Source organism: Balaenoptera musculus, chromosome 17 (assembly GCF_009873245.2).
Source record: "Balaenoptera musculus isolate JJ_BM4_2016_0621 chromosome 17, mBalMus1.pri.v3, whole genome shotgun sequence".
NCBI classification, from domain to species: Eukaryota; Metazoa; Chordata; class Mammalia; order Artiodactyla; family Balaenopteridae; genus Balaenoptera; species Balaenoptera musculus.
This window is the reverse complement of record NC_045801.1, coordinates 4,411,026-4,429,603: the sequence shown is the minus strand read 5'-3', so window position 1 is coordinate 4,429,603 and position 18,578 is coordinate 4,411,026. Positions and strand designations below refer to the sequence as shown.

Below are 18,578 nucleotides of genomic sequence, written 5' to 3'. Positions count from 1 at the left end.
GCCATCACCACGCTACCTCGAGGCCTCCCCAGCTGGGGTCCCTGACATCCCCAGAAGGTTCCTCAATCCTGGAGCAGAAGGAAGAGGGGCTTCCCTTCCAGCCCTCCTCCCCCTCTTTATTCCCCTTCTTTATCACGCTGCAAACTTCGCCGCCCCTCCGAATTTCGCGGCCCCTCCCCGTGTGCACACAGCTGAGAGCAAGGAGAAATCAAACAGAAGAACATCTTTCAAAACCATCAATACAACACGGTTACCATGGCAATGAAGCAGCCCCAGAGGGATTCATGCAACAATCCACAATGAATCTTTTTTTTTTTTTTTTTTATGGACACAGATTCCTTGCTTTGCATCTGAAAGTGACTTCCTGGTTTCTGCACAGCTCAGACCCTGCAGGAAGGTGGCACCACTGGGATTCAAAGAGGAGGCTGGGCAGACCTCTGGCTCTCTCTCAGTCCCTTCCCATGGGAGCACCTTGGAAATCATCTTTTATGGAGCAGTTCCTTTAAGCAGAGGCTGGATGTGCAGGTCTGCCTCAAGATTTGGGGACTCAGGGTGGGCGTGAGGGAGGGAGACCCAGAGGCATCGGGTAGGTGGATGTGGTCCTGGAAGAGGAAGACGGTGGGGCTCGGCCAGGGCCTCATGGCTGACAACCAAGTCTCAACTGCTAAGTCCAGGAAGGCCCTTTGCAAGGTGCTTCACTCCTCCGAGCCACGGGCCATCCCTGGGCACAGGGACGGTCACAGCGATGCCTGCATTGCACCTGCCGCGTTTGAGGCTCTGCCGCCTTGTCCCTTCCAGCCCTTCCTTTGAGAGAGGAGAAGACCCAGCCGGAGGCCCAGCCTGCTCTTCCCCCGCGTCTCCCAGCACTTCTGCAGCCCGCACTGCCCCGTGACGGCCCTCCCGCCCTCGCTTCCTCCTCCAAAGCAGCTCAAAATCCTCCTCCTCCTTCCGCGATGATTCTGGCACCGACTCAGCCTCTCTCTCTCTACTCTGTTCTTTTCCATCAGATACAGGGTCCTTTTGAGCTTCTTAAGTCACAGCTACTTCAGAGCGGAAATAGGGAGGTGGGTCCTCCACACAAGCCCCTCCGCCGCCACGCGTGGTGCAGCGGGTCAAGTCCTAACAGAGGGAGAACCACGTCCCTGAGAGCAAAGCAACCAGAGGAGGCCGTTTGCTGACCTCAGGGCAGGAAGAGACCCTGAACACGCTTATTTCCACGGGGGCTGCTCATGGAAAGAGGAGGGAAAGGTTCCTGGAGGCTGCGGCCACGGCGAGCATCCTTTTCGGTCAAGTGTTTTCATCTTCACAAGAAGCCACAAGCTGTCCCTCCCCCAGCCACACCTCCATGCAGGCCGGGTCCCCTCTGCCCTCCGAACTGCCCCCTCTCAACCTGTCCCTTCGAGGCCCTCCAGGCCCGGGGCCCCTCACTGCGGACACCCACTGAACTGCCTGCTCTGCCCTTTGGTCTTCTGCCAGCCCACGTGACTCTGTCCTGCTCAGAACCACCGGCCACTCCCTGTGTAGTGAGGAGGTAGCTTTACCCAAAGAGGGGGTTGGCCTTCGCCCTTGGCTATTGGCAGGCAGCCTCCAGGCCCCTGGAACCTCCTGTCCGACCCTGGAGCTGGTTCCTCGCAGGGTCCGTCCCCACTGGCTGCCAGGACAAGGTCGGGAAGCCCAGATGCCTGGCAGTGACCGGGACGCAGGGGCTGAGAGTTAGGACACAGCCCGGGTCCAGCTCCCAGAGCCCCCGGGGACATCGCGAGCCAGGCTGGGGGACACCGTGCAGCACCGAGGAGTCTCTGCCACTTACTGGCATCCCTGGGTGCGGTGTGAACAGGGACGTCTGACAAGGAAACCACAGAAATGAGAAGGACGTGAATCGACGTTAACAACCTGCCTCTGACAGATTCACCGAGCAACAGAATACAGCCCCGAGGCCTCCTGTAACCATGACTAGTTTTGACAGTTAGGATCCCACGCTCCTTTCAAGTCCCCGAGCAGGTATTAAGTCCGGAAAGCACAGTGGTTAGCTGTGGGCGCGCTGGAGTCCCGCAGCCTGAGGTCAAAGCCTGTCACCTCCACCTTAAACTGTGTGACCTCGGACACCCGCCAGCCTCTCTGCTCTCATCGGTGAAATGGGCTGACACGTTCTCCTCTCAGGGTACGGCGGGGCCAAAACGGAAGAATCCATGCGAGTAATCAGAGCTGTGCCTGGACCGCTGGATCCCTCCGGCAGACTCCGCTCCTCACCACCAGCGGCTACTGGCAGTGACGCAGGTGACAAGGAAGCCAGGCTGCGGGACGTGGCTCTGGGCCCAGGGAGCCCAGCTGATGCAAACTCTCTGTCCCAGCAGCTGAGGACCCCACGGACTGGCCCCCGCACGGCCGTCCCTCTGCGTTGCACGAATGCTTCCCAGGCGGCCTGCTTTCTCCCATCTCAAAGCCGCCGCACCCGCCGCTGCCCTGGCCTGGAACGCGCTTCCCTCCTCCTTTACCTGACTGACTGAGCCCACCCTTCAGAGCTCGTGTTTGAACGTCCTGTCTTCAAAGATCTACCCCCCGTCCACCACTCAAATATAAATGAGGCCCCCTTGCTATGCACCCTGCTCTTTGCCTTGACAGCATTTACTACGATCTGCAGGGTCTGTGTGTCTGGGCCGCCGTGTGACTAGAGTGTATCTCCCTGACGAGGCAGTTTACGCTCCACAGCAGCCAAACTCTGCCAACGTCTGGCGCACAGCAGGTGCTCAAATATAAGTGAGTGGACAAAAGGACATCGGGGACGCTCGTCCAAAAACGCAATGAATTCAACAAGGAAGGAAAAAAAGGAGATTTCCTACATCATGCCCTCCATGTCTCCAAATCCCAGTCTCGTCCCCAAAAGAAACCACTGTTTTTCAGTTTAGCATATTTTAGACCCATTTGTATCTATTTCCAATTGCAATTATGAACGTATAGGAATGCATAACTTTGCACGAGAGTTATACAAATAAGAACAGCAAGCATTGTTATTTATGGTTGTTGATATGTATTAACTCGTATATTCCTCACAGTAAAAGAAGCAGTTTTATCTGTTTTTTGCCCTGCTTTTATACGTAAGAAGATTGAAGGACAGAGAAAGAAACTTCTTAATGAAGTTCACACAGCCAGTGAATGCTGGACATCACGTAGGTGGGCTGCGGAGTCCGTGTTAGCCTTCACACACGCTGTAATTCATAAATTAGTTTTTCTACTTAACTTTTCTTGAATATGGGCATCTTTTTAAAGCCATATGCGTAGTGCATGTGTGTGTGTTTAACTTTTATGAAGTAGGATTCCATGATACACATATTCCGTGGTTTAGTTAATTCTCTGCTTCTGGTCATGTAGGTTGCCTGTAATTTTTCATTATAAGCAACACCACAATGTAAATCCTTGTACGTGATTTTTTAAATACACACAATGCAAATAATTCTTCAGGCTAGATGCCTAGGAATGGAATCTCTAATCTAATGGTTAGACAGACACTTTATGATATGTTAATACCAAGTAACCTCTCAAATAAGTGTTACCAATATGCCTCCCACCAAAAGGCAGTGCTCATTCCCTGCAAACCTGCCTACATTAAATATCACCAGTCTTAAACAACAATTTTACATGGCCAGTTCTGACTCTAAATTTGATTCTGAAATACTTGCTGCATCTCATTTTGAGGGGCATGTATGTGTGTGTGGGGAGAAAACAGTGGTAGCATCATGATGTAACATACAGAAGACCACGGAGGACGCATCTTTGTCGCACTGCAAATGGGATTTCTGGGTGTTCAGGCTCTCTCATCTCCTGCCCTCCATACGAGGCAGTCCCCTGCTGTAGCTACTAACTGGCCAATCCCTACGTGCCCCGCCACGGCCAGCGCCTGGAGCCATATTCACCTCCCCCGAAATCATCCGATCAAAGCACAGAATAGCAAGGCTGGGAAGAAACATTCACATGAAAAAAAAAATGCAAACTATATTTGCATATTTATATAGCCTTCGTTTTTTTTTTATTTAGTATTTATTATGTACCAGAAACTGTGCGATGTACCTTGTATTATTTCAGTTAATTTTCACTACAAACGTACAAGATAGCTAGGTATAACATTTTTTCTTAACAGATGAGAAGACCAAGTCTTTTCGACACTAAATAACATGTCTAAGACCGCAGTGCTGGTGAATGGCACAGCCAGGATTCAAACCCACTTTTTTTCTGGCTCCAAAGCCCACGCTGTTACTCACTACTCATCCCGAACTCACAACGCCCACCCTCAGACATGCGAAGGGTAGAAGCATGAGTCATGGCTGTATGTCTGTGCTGTAGTCTTACCCTGGACAAACTGCTTCTTGTCTCTGGACCTCTGTTTCCCCACAGGCAAGGGGTGGGCATGGATGCTCGTGTCTAGCCGGTGGTCTAATAAACAGTGACTGTGCTTGCTGAGTGAGATAAATCAGTAAGCACAAGGTGGTTCCTAGTGAAGCTTATGCATTTTTGGATTCCAGGACCTAGGGATAGGTCTGGCTATTGACAAACTCCCTTAAAGAGATATTTATAACTAAGTGGTATGTGTGCAGAAGGAGAAAGGGTTACAAGCAGAGTAACTTACAGTTCCAGGTAATCCCGGGGGGCCTGCTGGACCCGTTTCACCCTAGGTGAAGAAATGGAAAATAAATTACCATTAACCCTCTGCCAACTCTGCCTATCCTGGGATACCTTTCCCAAGACAACAGAATCACCCACCCCACATCTACCTTGATAGATAGATAGATAGATAGATAGATAGAGTCCAAATTATAAAATACTTCAGACATATCAGAACTTTATTTTGAGGAGTATCTATGCTGGTATGTGTAGCTGTAGATCGTTTATATCACTATATACTATTCCATGGTGCACATGGAAGTAAAGTGATCCATGATCCGTCTTTTTTTTAAAGTATAAAATACTTCTTTTTTATTTAAGCCTTTAACAGATAACCAATTGTTTAAAGCAAAAACAATAACAATGTACTATAGGTGTTAAAACACAGGTAGAAGTAAAATGTATGACAACAATGGCACAAAAGCTAAAAGGGAGAAATGAAGATATACTGTTCTATGGTTCGTATATTTATATATGAAGTGGTATAATAGCACCTAAAGATTTAATTGTGGTAAGTTAAAGATGTCTACTGTAAACTTTAAAGCAATCACTAAAATAAAACAAAGGAGAGACAGAACTAATAAACCAATGAAGGTAATAAAATGGACACAATCCACCTTCCTGTTGACGACATTTATGTGATTTCCCACCTGCCGCAGCCATAACCGTGCTGCAGCAGCAAACCTGTCCACACTGTGCGCTGGAGCCCAAGGGCTTGAGCGCCCTTAGAAACTCCCCTGGGCCCTGCCCCACCCTCTTCGAAGGGGACAGGCTCTTTTCAGGGGCCTGACGGGTGACTATAACATTCCTGTAAACAGCACAGGCTTGGGAGTTGGATCACCTGAGCTTGAAACCTAACTCTACCATTTCATATATGTTATTTTACTTCTGTCGGCTCGTCTTCCTCTGTGCAAAATAACGACAATAGTACATCCAGCTCACAGTATCATCTGGGGGCTGACTGAGATCGTCAGCGAGGGCCCACTGAGGAGGAAATTGTTATTACATTTGCCCCGAGGAAAAGAGGTCACTGGCTACTCCACCAGGAGGTGCGGTCCCCAAAGCCCATCATTCCATGTGAGCCACGATGGTGTCAGGACATGGATGTCGAGGCCCAGGTGTGTTCCGAGCAGCCCAGGGTCAGGCCTGTGGCAGGCCTGGGTCCACTCATGGTTATTAGCGGACAAATGAATGAATAAAGTTGGCTTAGAGAGAGGCAAGGCTGCTCTTAATAACAATAATAATATGATAATAAAATGTAGTTATACTGTCTTCTATGATTATTTCTATGGTTATATAGGATTTAACTGCAGGTACGACTTACTTTTCTACAGGCCTTAACGCCTCTAATCTCCGCCTAAATGCCTGTGACAGAGATGCTTCCGTATTCCCATTCCACGGAAGCAACCACACTCGTTCACCTGCCCAAAGTCACACAGCCAGCAGATGGCACAGGCTGGTTTTAAACTCAGAATCCAAGCCCTGAACTACTCACTGTGCAGCATTTCCCTGACTAAAGTTCCAGAAGCTTCAGAGAGAAAAACCCTTTCTCAGCGCTATTTGCATTACCCGAGTTTACCCGATTCTCTTCTTGACACTGTCGACCTCGTGCTCCAAAACCAATCTCATCCAAACCAATTTACCCTCCATTAAAAAGTCCAAATGACCAAAGCTGAGTGTGTCCCAGTGGAACGTATGAATAGACATAAACAAGAAGAGGGTTGGAGGGCGTCTCTAACCCCGAGAGCCTCAAGGCCACCTTTCTGGAAAAGCCTCCCCCACCCCCAGGGCTGCAGGGTGAAGGAAGGGCCAGTGGGCCAGTGGGGCAGAGCCCAGGCAGCTCTCTGACGTAGAGGAAGATGCTTGGCTGGAGAAGGGTCTTTGAGTTCTGTAGTTGATGTGCCCGGCCTGGGTTCCCATCCCAGCTGAGCCCTAGCTGACACAGAGGAATTATCACCCTACTTTCCGAGATGCCCTGGGGTCAAAACTCTCACAGTGGCTGGTGGGGAGAAAGTGGACCAGAGAACTGAGGCAGGGATGCTCAAGGCACAGTCAGAAGGGGGCAATGTTGCCTGAATGTCTTATTTTAGATTTTTTTTTGACCAGAATTGTCTATTATTACATATTTCTCTAGGGGAAAAGAAAAGCAGGCCAGATTGTTCGGAAGCTTGAACGTGATTCTGCTGTGGCTCTGACAATTCTGCCAAATCAATAAAACGGGCTTAATGGTCTCGCTGAGTCCTCTGCATCCTGGAAATGAGTTTCTCAAATAAAAACTGCACTTCTGAAAAATCCAGGAGAGCAGCAGGCCTGAATGGCTTACCCACCAAAGCTCTTTCCATTCCAGGATCTCTATTTATAGATCGCAGGTCTGTCCAGAACAAAGCCCTCAGCCTTCAGCCCGAGAGAGAGGGGATGGGAGTTGAGAAAGGTCGATAGCAGGACCTTGGAGGGGAAGAGCGTGCAAACTTGGGAGAACAAGGTGACAGCACTGTGCCGGAGAGGGGCACCAGGGCCCCCTGGGGGGTCGTGGCCACTCCTCAGGTTCCCCTTGGGCCAGGCTGGTGTGAGGTGTGGGTGGACCTGGTCAGAGCCAGGACGGAGGGCCCAGACTGAGGTCAGGTCTTGACTCCACCGTCCTCCATTCACGCAGCCCTGGGAAAGCGGCTTGGCCTTTCTGTGCCTCAGTTTCCTCCTTTATAAACTGGGGGTGTTGCTGATAACATGACCCCTCTCCGGTTGTCACGAGTGTCACCTAAGTCACTACACGTGCAGTGCTTCCCACGATCCTGGTGCACAGTGGGCCCCGACCCCCGCGGGCAGGCTCCTGAAGGCTGACTGTATTCATTACTCTCCACCATTTCACAGAACAGACTCGAGCATCCACCGATTTCAGTATCCGTGAGGGCTCCTGGTACCACCTGCCCGCGGATTCGGCTTGTGTCAGCATCACACAAGGGAGGCGGCAAGGGAGGCACAAGGAGGTCGGATAAGATGCTCAGAACCACACACCGCGTAGAACCAGGACTGAAGCCAGGCCACCACTCTGACTCCAAGGAGTTGCCCTCTCCACTGAACTGCAGGCGACGCACATCAACGACAGAGGGAGGTTCTGCGACTCATGGACCGGATGACCAGGACAACAGCAGAAGCTCCTACCTGTGCACCTCGGTCACCTTTCGGTCCCGGGAGTCCCAGTTCCCCTTTCTCTCCCTACAGAGAAAGATAAAATTAGGAAACATTAGCACTCACCTGAGGGTAATGGCCACCTCTTCCAGGTGAGAGCAAGGGGACCTTGGGAAAAGTATTGTTTCTTTCTTTCCAACCTGCCCTGCCGTGGTGAAGACCAAGTTCAAGGGACAGCCTGTCAGTTGCGTGTGAAGCACCGAATTCTGCACCTGACAGATAACAGCCCCAACCGTTCCCATAAATTTCATCTGAAGCTGCTCCACCCTTTTCAGAGAGATCCCGCAGCCACTGTCCTTTTGTTCCAGCCCACAGACTAGAGTGGCCCGATCCCCTTCCTTTTCTCTTCCATAAACACCGAGGAAATACGCTCTAATCCCAGCCTGAATCAGCACCCATCCCCCAAGGGTCGAAGACTGCAAAGGGGGCTTCCCTCCTCGGGCACAGGCACGTGGCCCTGTGGGAAGACACTGCCGCCACTCACCTGTTCTCCTTTCTCTCCCCTCACGCCTGGGAGCCCTGCCTCTCCCTGTGGAAAGAACACAGCGTCCCTGTTCAGTGGGGTCTCAGCAAGGGGGCTCTCCCGTGGTCCAGGGTGAGGGAACTGTGCTCTCTACTGCCTGCCGTCCGGCCCCCCAGACACCTCGGCTTAGTGGGGGTAACGTGGAAAGCAAGTTCTAGAGAGTCTGCTCATGGGGAGTCCCCACGTGGTCCGCACTTTGCTACTCTCTCTCCCGGGAACCCTTGTTTCGCCTCTCTTGCTGTCTGACTCCTCATTCCTCTGGATCAGCCACGATGTCACCTCCTGGCCACCTCTCCCAACATTCCCCAAGTCTGAGCGAGAGGACTCCTCTGCCCCCCCTCACCTGCACGGCACCACTCGCTGCACCTGTTCAACTGCTCTTGGCCAGTGGTGGTGACCCCAGTACCCACCACAGCGACAGGTGCGTAGGACATGCCGACCGTCACGGGGTAAGTAAATGAGTGCACGACGGGAATGTCGTGAGCTCCAGGGAGACAACTGACTGACACAAGGCGTAGCGCATACTAACAAACGAACGCACTGCATGAATGGAGGTAGAACAGACCTTGTCTCCAGGTCGGCCGGCCAGGCCCTGCTCCCCAGCTCCCTGGAGATAAAATAACAGACACCCCATCATCTTCCACTCGCATTACAGAGGTGGCTGTCGTCCCAGCTGGTCCCACACCCCCAGAGCCCCGTCAGCCACAACCCTTGACTCTCACACGAGCAGCACAAGCGCCACAGGCTCTGAAGACCCGAGTGGTTAGCATTTCTGCAGAGAGGGCGTCCACACTCCCGCACATTGTCTTTTGCTTCCCTCAAAAGAAACAGCTTGTGGAGTTGCCCTGACAGCATTTCAACAGGTTGAATCCACTCGTCCTGAATCTAAACACTCACAGTTCAAAACAACGAGGAGCCGAAATCTGTGAGTCCCAGAGCCCCCCCACCTCTGAGTTCTGTGGCCCTTCAGGGAAACCCAGACCGCAGGCCGGGTCCGGTGATGGAGAAGCCGTTGATGAACCTGTCCGAGCTGACGGGCCGTTCCGAGGCTGTCGTGCAGACTCACTGGTAAACAGAGGCGCCCGAGGAGGAGCCCGTGGGCAGGTGCGAGGTCTATTTCCCTCACGCATGGTGTGTTACAATGAAGGCCAGTCTTGGGTGAAATGCTGTTAAACATGCAAACTTATATCGAAAGCAAGCCCCCAGCAGGGATACACTGGTTCCAGTAGCTTGGATGAAGTTTCGTTCCCGATGAGCATTTTGTGGTCACGTTAAAGGAGGAGGGTGCAGGACCAGAGAGGCCTGTTCCCTGACTCCACGGCACCAGGCCGCTGTGCTTACCAGGTCCTGTAAGTCACTGGTGCGAAGAGGCGGCTGTTGGGTGGGTGGGTGGAGGGCCTGCAACTTCTAACCAGCCATGTGTCTTAAGAAACACTATCTTCTTGAATGACAGTGTCTTCCTAACATTATTATGGTACTCAGCGAAACCTTTATGTAGGTTTCCATAAGGAAAGGTGGTTTTCTGGTAAGTAAATGGACACATGAACGAATGAACGAATGAATGAACGGGTATGTACACACATAAAGATTTTCCCTGCAGCTATGCCAGATTCCACTGGTAGTGAAGGCTGTACCACATATCAAAGAGGAAAAATAAAGAAAAGAAAGCAAAGAAACTAAAAGCACTGTTTAGCATTAAGCACACATTCTATCCTGTAGCTCTGGTGCCACCGGGGTAACTGGTGTCTGGAGTCAGTGCAAATAGAAATTCTAGACGCACTCCAGTTTTCCCATCAATTCCCAGTGTTTACAAGCACAATTAGTAAGAACTGCTCTAACCGGAATTGTGCAAATACTTGCTATAGAAATTGTCACTTTAAATCTGCTAGGACGGTCACACCTTTGCAGTGGGAAAGGCGCTGGGGGGCTGAGTTTGGGTAGAAAGCGTTTTGAAGGCCGTCTGAAGTGCTTCCTGAATCCTAAGCCAAAGCACAGCCCATGGAGAGCCGGGCAGCATCCGGAATTCTTGACACGAGCCAAAGAGGTGATGCACCCGCTCAACCCACAACCAGTCCCTTCTCTGGGCAGACTCAAGACCCGCCGTCCAGGACGTAGCCATAATCTTCTTTGAAGATATTTATCTTTAGCTGGCATGTTGTCAAGATAAAGTAACTAGGACTCCGGCCAGGTCTTCTTTGAAGCTACAAAGTATGCTCTACAAGCATCATAACCGCAGAAATTCACAATTTTGAACTTTCTAGAGAAAATTTTTTTAAAGTATCGCACTAGAAATCGTACAAAAATGACACGTGAGCTGTAGTAACAGACCCCTCTGAACCTTTCAGCCATGAGGGGTGAACATAAATACAAAACATGGAGAAGGAAAGATGAAAGAAACCCCCGAGGGCACCTCAGTTTCACCCCAATACTTCTGACTGATCACCTTCATCCACAGAGTCGTGCACAGGGAACTCGACGGGAACAGATTCTTCTGAAGACTATTGAACAGAACGTGGAAATTCACACGGTGTAAGCCCAGAAGGGTGTGGCAACTCAGAGGTTTGAGGAAACACAGCTCTAAGATACGGGTGACTCCATAAAACCCACGGAGTCCAAAAAGGAGAGTAACAGGGAGCGATGCAAAAGCTGCAAGTTACTCTGGGAAATGTCTGAATTTCAGCCAATCACTCAGACCCTGGAAGGTGGCCTTGCTGCTTATAAGACCACGTGATTCACCCCTAACCGGCACCTCAGGGCAGGGCATGCATGTTTGGTCCATGCTGTGACAAAACACAGCAAGTCACACATCATTACATTTCAATCACTGGGGATCATTATACATGTTTTTTTAAAGCACGAACGTTGAGTCTTAAAACACGAAGGGCCGCTGTGCTCACAGGTGGCAGGGGCGGCTCGCTGTGTGCCGATGGGGGCAGGGGCCAATAATCAGAATCTGGGGTCCAGGGCGGGCGGGAGGCTCCTGGTGGGCACTCTTTGCACACTGAGTCCCGCCGGCGGGCGTCCTTGAGACAGCTGCGGTGCATTATAACCTGTGGTTTCCATCTGGTCTGAGGAACGCTCGCTCCTTGAAAAAGCGAGGCAGCAGGGAACCCAGGGCCCCGGGATTTGCCAATCGGCCCTTCACTGGCCAGCAAGGTGAGTCCAGGCCACAGCTGTGCCCTCGCTGGGCGGTTTGCGACCCACCCTCCGTCCAGTGAGCCCTCGCCGAGAGCCCACCAGGCGCCTGCCCGTGGGCCGGGGGTGGGAGCTGGTGGCCGCGAGCGGGTCACCGCCTTAGCTAGTGCTTAACCCAGTAGACTCGCAGGCCCTGTGACGGGAGGGAGAGGGCTCCCCATGCGCTCTCCTGTGTGGACACACGCCTCTCCGGAAGCAAGGCGCTGTGCACACGCACACACCGTGTACACACCCACACCACACACGCACACACACCCCACATACATACAGATATGCACACACGCCACACCACATATACATACAGATACACACACGCCACACCACATATATACATACAGATACACACACACGCACATACATACACACGCACGCAGAGTCCAGCCCTCTCTCTTCTGTACCCGCTGCACTCTGAGCCCAGGCCACATCTGAGATGCTGAACTCTACAGATGAGCCCAGCCGAGCTTCCTTGCTTCTGTACGGGTCAGGGGTCAGGGAGCATCGGAGGGAGGGAAAAGCTTAGGGGACAGGAGAGAGAGAGGAGGGGGTATTGACCCCCTCGCCTCTTCCCTCCCAGGACGAGCCAGACAGCGATGCTGGCCTTCTTCCCAAGGCTCCCGCTCTCTAGGGGGCTCCCTCCTCCAGCTGCACGGCTCCCGGGCTCCAGGAACGCACTGTCCCCTTTGCTCCTCTGCCCCAAGGGTGGCATCCGTTGTCGCCAGTCCAGGGTGTGCCACCACGGACCCCCTGACCCCGCCCTCAGCCTTTCAAACAGCCCCTGTGCAAGGACCCCGGCTGTTTCCTGCCACACCCCAGCTCATACAGACGCTGGGCCCTGACAGCTGAGGTTCACACACAGCCCCAAACACACCGTTTAGAATGACAGACATGACGGGGAAGGAGTCCCTACCCGCGGGCCAGGCTGTCCGGGCAAACCGTCCGCCCCTCTGTCTCCCCGGTCCCCCTGTAAGGAACACAAACAGGAGTAAACAGGAGGGGCTGGGCTTGGAGGAAGCAGCCTCAGGACTAGGTCCAGGCTGGAAGGAAGAGAACTGCTGGGACTTAAGTGTTACTGAACCTCTTCAATTCTGTGTGACCAGAAACAGCAGCTCAAACCACCTCCTAGATGCCATATTCAACGGCTCTGCTTTTGATTTATAAAGACATGAGTGAATGGAAATGAGGGATGTAGAGTAGGGAAGATATTGCCTAAGTGTTTCTGAGACTACAAAATACTTGGTTAGCCCTTATCTTTTGTCTTGAAAGATGAGAGAGGAGGATGGAGAATATTTACATAAAATACCCATAAAATTAAGTTGAATCCATACTTATTCTATATCTTGTCATGAAAAAGTTAAGCTTCTAAGTCTGCTTATGGAAAAGGATGATGAATTCTCCTATAATATCCAAAAGTTGCCTTTCGAGGGCTGTTGACATTCACCCTTGAGCTCAATGTCTGTTATGAAAAGGTGAAGTTCACGTGTTAAAAGTTTGACTGTATGGTTTTTTAATTGTCCATCTGAAGTGGGTAAACTGTGAACTTGCTTCCCAATTTTATGATAGTTAACCTCTGACTCTTTTCTTAATGATCTTACTGTAATGAGCCCCACCAGAGTATTTTTTAAACTGAAGTCTCTTAATATGTAAGAGTATCTGAAAGGTTCTTCTCCTTGCAAATAAAATACATACATATTTCTAACAGAATAATTTTAAAGTCCTAGGCCTCCAAATCCTTCCCCAGTTACCTAAGTAGGAATAAGGGGCTCGCCCATATCTGACCTTGGAAATTCAAACATTTCTGAGCCTGGCATGACTCGGAATCCAAACGTGATCCAAGGCCCAGGCAACCAACAATCAAAAATCTCTTTGGCTTCTGTGTTTTGGGTTCCCAAACTCACACCAACCTTGGGTCCTGGCAGGCCTGGGGGTCCGTTCAGCCCATCCTTTCCAGGAGGTCCCTGGGCCAAGAGGGAAAAAAAGAGACCGACATGAAAGGCACGGTTAGGGAAGCGCTGCACTGAGTTGCTGCCAGCCAGGAGCGGCTTCTGCAGCCAGAAGCTGGTCGGCACGGTGGGCGAGACACGCAGGGCTGGTCCTGTGTTCCAGCTCTCCGGCGGCGCTCTCGCTGCTGTAAAGTGTTTGTGGGTGAAACTGTGTGGACCACGTGTTCAGGAACGTCTGTGGGTGACAGTTAACCACGCGTTCCAGGTTTGGACCCGTTCGCCTGAGAGTGGACGTCATGGCCCTGAATTTACGTCGAGAGCCTTAGGCCTGGTACCTGGAGCTCAACAGGGCCGAGCGTGCTGGCATCCAGCAATCACGTCCCCTCATCGACAGCCACCAATGGACCTGTGGTCCAGTGACAAGGGGACAACCACCGTGCGCTGCACAGTCGGATTTCCCTCTGTCACCCTTTCTCCAGCGTCCTGACCCCCGTCAGCTCTGTGGGTCGCACAGGCTTTCTGTATCCACAGCCTTCCCCTCCTCTGCTGGCCCCATCAGAGAACCTGCAGTAAGGAGATCCCTTCCGGACGAGCAGAAGCCTCCTGAGGGCCGTCACCAGGCCTGTGACGGCCCATCACGGTCACCTGGTACCGGAAGCTCAAGGCCACCCCTACCATCCTGCCCTGAAGAGCTACAGGCCAAAACGGCAGGAGACACCCAGCTTCAATCTGTACCCGCTTCCTTGTGTGGAGACATTAAGGTTCAATGAGCTCTACCCTCAGGACTTAGAAGGAATGAGAAGGCCCAGATCCCTAGGATCTTTTTGGTTGGGAAAGGAGAAACACAATCAGCACAGTGACGGGAAGAGCTCTGCCACATCCTGGACCATGTCTCACGTCTCCTCCTCCATCACTTCTGTGACCCTCTGTCGGTGTCCCTACAGACGAGAAGCCACACTTTAAACAGCAAAGGACTTTCGAATGTCCCTTTGAGTTACAAGAGCACAGGCGGTGGCCTAGGGAGAGGGTGCTCCAGTCTGCATTCCAGCTGGGGCCACGGGGGAGCGGCCCCAGGAGACAGAGCACACACGTGACAGGCACCACGGAAGGAAGAAGGCAGGCTAGGTACCAGGGCCTTGGTCCCCGCCGACAGGGAGGAAAGGGCATGGAGCGTCACCCGCTGGAAAGCGGCCCAGGTGGCAGCTGAAAGGGCCCGGCCACAGAGGATGGGAGAGACGGGACAGTGCAGGGAGGGACGCTCTGGTCACTCACCGCCTGCCCAGGGTGCCCGGGTTTTCCTGGGAAGCCGATCTCTCCAGGCAAACCCTGAAAAGGGAACCAGAGGGGAATCTTCAGTCTGACCTCTTCCAAGCATCAGCTCCCTTCTCCCAGCACCTTTCCTGGCAGGAGCCCAGGTCTCCAGCTCTGACAAGAGCACCCAGGGGTGGATACCCCTCGGGGGCATCTGGCTGTCCTTGGTGTGGGCCACGGTGAGACGTGGAATCGTCACACCTCCAAGGCTGGCCGGCGCAGGGCTCGTCTGGTCTGCAGCTGGGGCCGCCGGCACGTTCATTCCCGCCTGGCGGGATGGGTGGAAACGCCTCCCTCTGCCCCACCCAGCGGGGCCCCACCCCTCCGCTCGGCCTACAGGGAACTTTCCCAGAGGGCTCCTGAAACGCGGGAGGGGAGACAAACCGCACGCTCCTGAAAGGCCTCAAAAGGACGACCCCAGCCCGGTGTGCCCCTCCCCCTGCATCTCTAGGAGCAGCCAACATGCGCTGTGTGAGCTCAGATGCTACTTCCAATCGAAGGGGCTCCAGGGCCAGCTGCCGGTGGGGCCCTCCTTGCTCACGCCTTTGCTCTGCTCTCGGACAAAGAGCGAACACGTGGCTCTGCACCACGAGGTCCCTGGCTCCCAGGGCCACGAACCCTCCATCTAAGTGCCCTGGGGAGGGAAAATCAAAACCAATCTCACCGGGGGGCCTCCGGGTCCAGGGGGGCCTGGGACGCCAGGTGGTCCTGGGGGGCCCTGCAGAGAAAGAGCACAGCCTGGGTTACAAACGCGCGTGGAACAGCCTCCTGGTGACACTGTCCTCTGAGAGCGGAGAGGGATGGGGACCAGTGAAGGGGGGCGCTGCCGCTTTACTTGAAATACTGTATGTTTTCAACAAAAAGGAACAAGAGCAAAAAGAAAAGGTCTGAAATTTGCAAAATGGTAACATGTGTACTATCTGGGTGGTGGGATAATATAACTGTCTGTTATATTATCTATTCCAATATATATTTAAAATATTTGAGCATTTAAAATAAATACGTACACGCATGAACACACATACACTGATGGGTTAACCCGTTAACAAAAATCTTCTAGAACAGTGGTTCCCAAGCATTATTCAGCATCGAATCACCTGGGGTCAATCAAGAGATCTGTTCAAACCCTCTCTCTCCACTACACACGTTCTAGGAGATGCACCTCTGGCCTTTGCCTGTCCAGGTGTCTCTCCAAATATGCCCTCCCTCTCCTGTCTCCCTGCTCGGATGGATGTCTCCACCTTTCTGAAATTTTTGGCAATTCCCCAGGCAGAATTAATCGCTCCCTCCCCCACACCGAAGGCCAGTGTAACAGTTCTCATCTGATCCCCGAGCCCCCGAAGGCAGAGCCCCCCTCTTGCATCCCCCCGCATCTCATCTCGCACAGCAACAAGCCCAGGGCTTGGAATAGAGCAGGTGCTCATTAAGTGTTTGAAGAAGTCAACTGCATTGAACACAGCTGAGGAGAGCGCTGTGCATTCCGAGAGAACATCACATTGCCACTAGAGGGCGATAAATGCTAAAAAATGGCCAAGGTTGCCACCTCTGCAGACAGTTCCCTTTTCTCCCTCTGGGGGCGCTGGTGAGTCAACAAAGGGCAGAGAAAGGCGACGTTTACAAAAGAGAACTTTTTGGTGGCACCTGGACCTAGTTTTCTACGTAGCTCACTCAGTGCTGGAGAGCCTTTAGGGATAACGTCTGCTTTTATTAGGAGACATCTGCTTGGAGCTGGAGCAACTGAATGGCCAGGCAGAGCTGGACAGTGGCCTGGGTGGGTACCGATGCAGGGTCCCCCTAATGGATGAGGATGGAGGTGGGGGAGGGCACCAAAGAAGGCTGGTGACCTCACCCCTATCGTGGCTCAGTCCCGCTCCACCCGCATCTGCTCCGGCTCAGCTCCGCTCACCTCCCGGCAAAGCAGGAGCCCTGCAGGTGGCACTCCCAGGACCCACCCCTCCATAAGGCATGTTCCAGGTGACCTTTTTACATCACCCTGACCTCCGAGGCTCTCACAGCAACCTCAACCCCACGGAACTCATCCAAGGCCCCTTCTCACCTCATGCAGCTCTCTCTGACAGCAAATGGGATACACTTAGCTTTCGTCCCTCCTTACGTTCCCCGTGATGCTGATGGCCCCTGGAATGCGCCGGCCACTTTTAAAGTGATCGTTCCAGGAAGCTGGCCTCCTGACCTGCTCATTACTCTGACCTTGTTTCCCCTTCCTCCTCCGTCTCCTGCAAACGTCCCTGCGGGCTGCTGCTGTTTGCTTGTTTCACTCTCACAGCACGTTAGGGTAGACAGATCTTCAGGGATCCTCTACTGGAAATGAAACCTCCTTGTTTAACAATAAAGAAAACTGAGGCTCAGAGAGGGTAAGGGCCCCATCTGAGGTCACACAGCCATCGTCTCCAGTGGATCCTGAGCAGTCCAGCTGCTGCAGAACCACCTGGGAAGCTCGTCGTAAATACAGGTAAACAGGCCCCTTGACTGGACTCGAAGGCACAGGTCTGGGACAAATTTGAGGGGCCAGTGACTTCAGAACACTCCCCAGGTACCTGTGGAGAGCAGCCAGGTCCGGGAATTACCTGTCTGGACCAACTCCATGCAGCACCCTAACTCCCATCCTCACTGCTGGCAATACTACAAGCCCAGGGTTCCAGCAGGGACCCCTGAAAGGAGGGAGCAGGAAACACGGATGTAGGAGAAGGCCGAGGGGGCGGCACCCTCCATTTAGGGTTCACTCTGCCCTGAGCTACGTGCATTTCACCTCATCTTAATCCTCACGCTAACCCTTTCAGGCGGGCCCCGTTCATCCCGTTTTGAAGATGAGCAACTGGAACCTGGAGGAAAGTGAACCGGCGTTAGACACGGTGGCATCCGGCACAATGTCCCTGGTCCCTCAGCCCCTCCCTTGTGAAGTGTCTGCCAAGCTCCCCGCCCGTCACAGCCAATCCACCCTTAAACAGCCTGACCTCCTGAAAGACTGTCTGCGCATTAAATGAACCTGGGGCTTTCAAGCCCAGCTCTGTGATCTCCGAGTCCACCACCTTCGTAGGACCACAGCACCTGGGTCGTTTCTCTGCATGCGGTGCGGGTTAATAACGATCTGCCTGTTTGATGCTACCAGCTCAGGACCGAGAGCAGAATCCCACACGCTCATCAAATAACCACCGCAAGGGCCTTACAAAGAGGAGGAGCTGGAGGAGGCGGGATAGCCGCTCCAGACGCGGCCACACGAGGGGCCGGCCAGTGGCCTGCGGCTTCCTTTCCAGCCGGCCGGGGGCGCCCTGCAAGTCCCAGCGGAAAATGTTGGAGTGAGGGGTGGACAGCAGTCAGGACTCAATTCCAGCCAGCCTGCCCTGTGGACGCTGCCCCAGGGCCACACTGTGCCGTGTGACGGCCACACAGGGACACGGAGCGGCCGCCTCCCAGGAAGGCTGCGTCCAGCCCCACCAGGTCAGAGGGGACTCAGCTCCAGCGAAACTCCGTGTGCTTCTGATACCACCGCCTCTGCCAGCCGGGGGCAGGGAGTGCTGGGAGGACGTGGGTGCACAGGCCCATCGGCCATCTGCACCTGGCGCCCTCAGCCGGGAGGGGGCAAACGTGACTTTTAGGGCGCCTGCTACACGCTCAGCCTTCTCCGAGGTCTCTACACACGGGGCGCCATGACCTCGGTGGTCCCCGACTCCTTGGCTGTGAGCCCCGGCGCTCAGGGTCCACACGCTGCCGCAGCCGACGGTCAAGGCCGCGAGTGAAACCCCAGGTCT

At 53.2% G+C, this 18,578-nt stretch overlaps 1 protein-coding gene across 1 annotated transcript in view; it reads right to left on the bottom strand.

Annotated features, from left to right (window-relative positions):
• COL22A1 (collagen type XXII alpha 1 chain) overlaps window positions 1-18,578 on the bottom strand; it is a 242,723-nt gene that overhangs the window by 90,547 nt on the left and 133,598 nt on the right. The window contains exons 23-30 of the mRNA XM_036831041.1: window positions 15,476-15,529; window positions 14,773-14,826; window positions 13,462-13,515; window positions 12,468-12,521; window positions 8,931-8,972; window positions 8,327-8,371; window positions 7,816-7,869; window positions 4,622-4,663 (exon numbers count right to left, since the gene is read on the bottom strand). Coding sequence (XP_036686936.1) covers window positions 4,622-4,663; window positions 7,816-7,869; window positions 8,327-8,371; window positions 8,931-8,972; window positions 12,468-12,521; window positions 13,462-13,515; window positions 14,773-14,826; window positions 15,476-15,529 — 399 coding nt within the window. The remainder of the gene's footprint in view (window positions 1-4,621; window positions 4,664-7,815; window positions 7,870-8,326; window positions 8,372-8,930; window positions 8,973-12,467; window positions 12,522-13,461; window positions 13,516-14,772; window positions 14,827-15,475; window positions 15,530-18,578) is intronic.